The sequence below is a fragment of the Hordeum vulgare genome, chromosome 3H, assembly GCF_904849725.1.
Source record: "Hordeum vulgare subsp. vulgare chromosome 3H, MorexV3_pseudomolecules_assembly, whole genome shotgun sequence".
Taxonomy (NCBI): domain Eukaryota; kingdom Viridiplantae; phylum Streptophyta; class Magnoliopsida; order Poales; family Poaceae; genus Hordeum; species Hordeum vulgare.
Genome location: NC_058520.1, coordinates 117,503,565 through 117,510,128, shown reverse-complemented (window position 1 = coordinate 117,510,128; position 6,564 = coordinate 117,503,565). Strand labels below are relative to the sequence as shown.

The following is a 6,564-nucleotide window of genomic DNA, read 5'->3' as shown; positions in this document are numbered from 1 at the left end:
ATTGATATAATTAACGATGACGTGGCATCATTAGCGCGGGATCACTGTCGCTTAATTACAATCATCACTATAGCAAAAGTCGAGGATGTCACATACATTACCTGATATCCTTTGTAGTCCTTTTGTTTTGAATTTTGAATAAAGTCTCTAGTTAAACTGGTCATAGTGGGAGTAACTTAGCTAATACATAATCGCATTTCAAAAGAAATTGCTTATGTGTCATGTAGTTAATAAGAAGAGAGATATTTAAAATAACGTAATATGTTAATATGTTACTGTAACATAGCATTTTTCGATAAAAGATGAATTTATTATAAACTAATAAATAAACCCATGTATGACACTAGTATTATGTTACTTTACACTATAAAGATAGTAACTAAACCTGGGCATACCCCAAGCCGGGCCTGGTTTCAGACCGGGCTTGAGAAAGCCCGAACTAAAAAACAGGCCCAAGCCCAGCCCGACCCAACCGTCGGGTTTAATAAATTAGGCCTGAGTCCAGCCCAAGGCCGAAAAAGCCCGGTAGGCCCAACCCAATCACGGTTTAAAATTAGTTTTTGCAAGTCCAAGCCCGGCACGGTCTATCCGTTGGGCTCACTTTCTAGGCTCAATCCCGGCCCGATGGCACGATCATGCTCGGCCCGGCTTAGGATTTTTGGGCCAGGCGGCTTGCCCATGCCCAGGTCTAGTAGTAACTAAGACTAGTGTCATGCATTATAAGTTACACGGCACTATAACCGGCCTTAACTTCAAAAGAAAAGAAAAACAGTAAACCTATGCCACTGTTAGGGTTTATGCTTGATAAGATATTGAAATCGTATCTCACCTCCTCCTACTTTCTCCCCTCACCTGCTCATCTTTCTCGCCCACTTTCCCCTCGCCGCAGGGATATTACATCTGTCCATACTATGCTGATGAATAATTAGTAATCAATCCAGTTGTACAACTCAGGAGTATGCAGCGTTTCCCATATTTTTGCAATGCTCTTTCACAACGGATACTGACAAAGCAAATAAGTACCACATCATAAACCTAGTAATGATATAATCTACCAATTAGATCATGGGTTCCTTATTGGAAGCTTGCATGGGAAAAACATGCAAAGTCAGATTTCAGGTGCTCCAGGTTGTTTTGAAAAACAGCAAAGTTCAATGGTTCAAAATGTTACCCTACTTTAGTCAACAAATATTGGGAAGACAACACATAGAGTTTGCGAGAGATCTTGAGACACCAATCTACTCCTCCTCGACATCGTACTCGTCATCATCGTCATCGTCATCGTCATCGGCGTCATATTCATCAACATCGTCATCTTGAATGCTACTACTGTTACGGTGGTAACTGTTCATCTCGTACCTCCCGTCATCCTCGTTGATGAACTCCAGACCATACACCGCATCTCTGTGCTTCACCACCAACCAGCGAAGCAGACGGTCCTCCTTGTTTAGATAGTGCAGTTCTTGAGTAAAGGAAGGTGGAACCATCATGGTCATTTGCAAAAGTTGACCCTGAAAACGCAACGGCAACTTCAGCACAACAGGAAAGCAGGAGATCACCCATAATACTAGTGGCAAGGTAAGATGGCAATGACCAACAGTCAGAATATAACATTACTTAACCAGGAGTGCATAAGAACAATTCTCAAATACACTGAGATGCAATCTGTGTGCCTCCCAGCTGCTTTGATCAAATATTTTCTGGGGCTGCTGTACTTTACTTTTCTCAGTATTTGATCGAAGGTTTTATGAAAGAGTAGCAGGAAAAAAGAAATATTTACACTTACATTCTCAGGGTGCTGCATTTCAGTTTGTGAATGTTTGATTGAAAGTTTATTCGAAGAGTTCTGGAGAAAAACATTTTTACACCCACACTGCTACTGGGTCCATCACAATTCGCTACTGGTGGAAAGCTACAACCTTAGTCAGACTGATATAACACTCGCTGTGTGGTCGCAGTTGACGGGTTATTCCAAAACAAAGACTAAACTACAAACTTAAAAAGACGACGATGTGATAATACAAATATACTGGAGACGTGTGTTCACAATTTGTCAAACTTACATTTACTAAACACACACCAATCAACCAACCACTGTCAATTATTCAGTAACTCACAAACTAATCTCCCATAAGAAGTGGCCAGGAAATCGCAGAAGGTAACGACTCGCTATCGGATTCAATTTTAAGAAGTAAGGTTGCATCAGAAGATACACCTAATACAAATACATGGTGTATAAGAGAGAAAGGATAGCCTGTAGACGAAAGAAAAATCATAATCTCAATAACAGTCACTCAGAAGACTGTAGCGAAAGGAACTCGAGAAAGGCATGATAGCTCTAATTTTTTATTCAAGAAATTAACAATATATTGTTTTGTTACACTCAGCAATAGTCTTTGTGACATTGACCAGCACCTCTATGCTTAGATGCTTGTGGTAAATACGTTGCCAGGTCTCAACCGAAGATCGACAAAGCAGCCTCCTCGCGATCAAGAATTTTAGGGGCTGAGGCCTCGAAACATGCTCGAGGTTTGCATCCTGTCTGAGACAGGCTGACCACACAGCGAAGATTGTAACATGGCACGTGTGCTCAAGCAATGGGAAGAGTGAAACTTGTTCTCAATGTAGAATAAAGCCCTTGCGTGTGGTATTCGGCTGCATGACAAAATAAAGGATCTCCAAGGATATGGAGTAGAAAAAAATAATAGGCGCTGAAACCTTCTTCTGTACAAAGAGTGTTCTCATGGTCAGGCTCAGAAACATCAATATGGTAAGTAAGCCCAAACTTGCCGAGAATAACCTTGAAGAAGCAACATCACTTCCAGTGATTTGGGGTCCAGGAAAACAGGGACGTGAGTGCTTATGTTGGCGATCTGAATCGCATAAGAATTTAGTGCCACTGCTTGGGACAAAGAACCATGTGTGGTAGTGGAGGTGGGAGAAGCAGAGGCGTCAGCTAAGCTAAAGCTTATGGCTTATGGAGGCAGTGGTATGTAAGCAAGCCCGCTGGAACTGTGGTTGGTGGCCAACGTATAGCAGCCAGAAGGATCTTAGAAAGGGGTGAGCAGAAGGGTAATACTACCGTTTCATGACTCGCATGGATCACTTGCCGATTGACCATTTTCCCCAAGAATACTTCTAAACCCCAGAACGTGAAAGATCCAAGTGCTACACCCTTCTATTCAGTACTCAGAGCAAACAGATCACAGCATGCAGCATATCTCCGCGAGCCACCCGGTCAGTGGAATCCTGAGTTCCTGAGTCGTGTAATACTGTGTCACTAACTACGATCAACAGAATGATCTGAACCTACACAATTTAGCCGCTAGAGCGTTCTACCGAGCATGCAGAGGCCAATGCCCACAAACATTCCAACAGCCGACGATCAACCCTATTTGGGCATTTCGTCGAGCATGTCAAAGGCACCACACGCAGTCAATCAAGAACCAAAACGCCAAAGGCCGAAACACACGTTCCAGCTTAGACATTTCGTCCTACACGCATCAATCTAGCCAGACGACTCGGATAGTGACCAGTCCGTTCCGTCACGAGGCAAATCGCAGGGGGGGGGATACGAGGCTACGGTTGAGGAGTACAAATAAAGAGCGGCGAATCGGGGCGGACCTGGAAGTGGCGGCCGTCGAGCTTCCTGATGCCATAGCCGAGGTGCACCTTGCCAAAGGATTTGAGATCGGTGACGACGCCGTTGCGCTGGTAGGCGCGCGCCGCCACCCGCGCCACGAGCTCCGCGATGGCCTCCTTGGTCACCATCGGCTTCACCATGAGCATGCAGTCGTACAGCGGCATCTTGGCCGGAACTCCTTCTTTCCTCTCCCTCGGCGAGCCTGAACCCCGCGCTCGCTGGCTCTTCTCCCACCACGCCGCCGCCGCGCCGCCGCTCTGTTCGACGATCTCGGGGACCCGGACTTGGGCAGGGCAGACGGTTGTTTGGGCTTTTCTACCTCTGGCCTATACTGGACCGGAAAGCGGAAATTGCAGACAGGTGCGGTTGCATAGACAAATGGCCCAGCGCGGAAATGGACCGAGAGCACATACAGCTCGTGCCTATGTAGCGTACGCGGTGGCCCAACAACTAGCGAACCAAGCTCATGTTAGCTCTGTGCTGCTTCTTTTTTTTTTAACAACTGTGCTGCTGGCTTCTCAAAAATAAAAATAAAAAACTCTTTGCTGCTGGTTTCTCAAAAACAAAAAACAAAAGCTCTGTGCAGCTCAGACGTTGGGTTAAATTAGCCAGGTAAAAAAAATGACTTCCAGTTATACAGATAAGAAAAGTTATATCCAAACAATGTTCCCATATTTTAAAGAAGTTCATGAAGAAAAAACATTAATTCGATAATAAATTTCGTGAATTTGAAATTCTTTGTGAACTTCAAAAATATTTCATGAATTTGAAAAGTGTGCATGAATTAAATAAATTAATAAGGAATTTTAAAATGTTCGTTAATCTCAAAACAGGTTGCAAATTTCAAAAATTGTTCATAAATTTGAAAAAATGACCAAGAATTTCATAAATATTTACTAATTCGAAAATTGGTTATGAATTTCAAAAATTATTCGTGAATATGATTATTTTCGATAATTTCAAAAAAAATATGAGTTTAAAAGCAATAATGACTTTCGGAAACAATTAACGAATTCGCAAAACATTTGTGGATGTAAAAAACATTAGCGGATATGAGAAAATCTCATGAATTTCTAAAATGATCACCAATTTGAAAAGGTTCGCAAGTTTGAAAACAATTTGTATTTAAAAAAATATTTATATAGTTAGATAAAAAAAAAGGGAAAACAACAAAGAAGAAAGAAAAAACTAACAGGAATCTTGTAGATGCTTCCTCATACTGGTACACTGGCCTACACAGTATGCAGGATCAAATCCTGGGATTCACCGGGAAACGGACAAAATGGCAAGGAAATAAAATCAGTTTTGGCGTCTCGACCGTAGCACACGCATTGGCCAAGCTGCCTTTCATCCATGGCAACAATATCAGTATTTAGTGTCAAATAGGCAACAATATCAGTATTTAGTGTCAAATAGGTAAAAAAAAAGGCTTCCTTTGGGCCAAATAAGGAAACATATTTTAAGAAAGAAAGGATCAAATAAAGAATTCTCCCAAAATATATACGCATGCTTGTGTATTGGACATTCTTCTGCTATGACAGGGGAGGAGATAAAAGTATGTTCCGATGCATAGCTTTCCTCATGTCTCTACCTCGAGGTTATTATTAAGGGCTCTCCAACGCTGATATTTAAATCGAACACCATATCCATGCACGGATTGGTAGGGACGAGTCCGCGGACACTGACAAGGAAGCCCGTCATCCAAGCCACAAACATCTAGTAACTTTTGATACAAATTTAAACAAACAGAATAAATCCCATTCAGGCTTGATAATTTTTTACCAAAAAAAGGATGATTCTTATTGAAACCGTCCGTGAGGTGAATAGGATACCGCGTCGGATGACAAAACAGTACGAACCACATGATCCAGACAAACACACGGGTGGTTTGAGGGTGGCGTTGGAGATGCTCAGAGCGCGAAACAACATCTTAGCCGAGTGCTTAGTTTATTTGCCAATATCTGAGGCTTTGCTTCTCAAACTAGCTTTGGACTTGCTTGTGATTTTTTATCCAACTCGAAAAGAAAGAGGCTTTGGACTTCCTTGTGATAGTGATACTACCTCTACCATACCACCACCATGGGGCGTAGGCGTGTGGTTTCTTGCAGCACAACGGGCCAAGCGCGCGCCCCTCGAATCCCTTTCCCCGGAGATCGCGACGAGCAGGTATATATTTCCCGGGGACCCCACGGCCCGGGTCCGTCCATTTCCGGGACGAATGACTCCCGTGGTGGCCACGCTCGCCCGCCGCGTACGCGCCACGGAGCCACGCCAGGCTGCTGTTTTCCGTGGGGCTGTGGCAGTACGACGATATCCCCCCTGTCACGGTCGCAGATTACCCGCGGGGAAAGAGACGCCCACGGAATCCACCGGCCCTGTTTCACCGCATCCATCGGATTGATCGGACGTCTCCGTCCGGCGACGACGGCGACGACGACGGAGAAGAAGATGCCCGTCGAGCCTGCTGGCTGAGGCAAGCCGTGGGCCGGCCGGCGACGGCGCTAGCTCCCGTCGCGTTCGTGTCGTGTGCCATCCGCCGGAGAGAACGGCAGCGAAATCGCCCCGCGAATCACCGCCGTATACCCGCGATGCCGATGCGCACCCGACACGGACAGGTGGGGTCGCTCAGCGATGAATGGTCCATCGACCTCATCTTCTCTTTCTCTGTCGACGTCGCTTTTTTTTCTTGGCATTGGTCCGATCTTCACGAGTTGTCTTAAATGTTGTATATCGTCGGAATTTATTGCCCCGGCAAGGTTAACGCAGTCAGTCACGTGTTGGTACGCGAAAAACGGCCGCCTGCTCCGTGCGCGGTGACTGCGCACCACGTCCGCGTGCATGCGTGGTGGTGGTGGCCCGCTTCGTATGTACAGTACTGATGAGTGATGACGACGGGTGCACGATGATGCATCACGGCAATA

At 44.9% G+C, this 6,564-nt stretch overlaps 1 protein-coding gene across 1 annotated transcript; it reads right to left on the bottom strand.

Annotated features, from left to right (window-relative positions):
* Positions 1–1,113: 1,113 nt before the first annotated feature.
* Positions 1,114–3,942, bottom strand: LOC123443186 (30S ribosomal protein S6). The gene is made up of 2 exons (XM_045119483.1): positions 3,625–3,942; positions 1,114–1,511 (listed from the first exon to the last, which is right to left on the bottom strand). Exons 1-2 carry the CDS (start codon positions 3,805–3,807, stop codon positions 1,239–1,241), a joined length of 456 nt encoding a protein of 151 aa, XP_044975418.1. The 5' UTR covers positions 3,808–3,942; the 3' UTR covers positions 1,114–1,238.
* Positions 3,943–6,564: the final 2,622 nt, after the last annotated feature.

What these genes read in the sequence shown, in the direction of transcription:
- LOC123443186 (XM_045119483.1), bottom strand. Translation starts at nt 3,807, where the DNA reads ATGCCGCTGTACGACTGCATGCTCATGGTGAAGCCGATGGTGACCAAG. An exon ending in TCGACGGCCGCCACTTCCAG is followed by an intron (nt 1,512 to 3,624) that starts GTCCGCCCCGAT and finishes TTGCGTTTTCAG; the next exon opens with GGTCAACTTTTGCAAATGAC.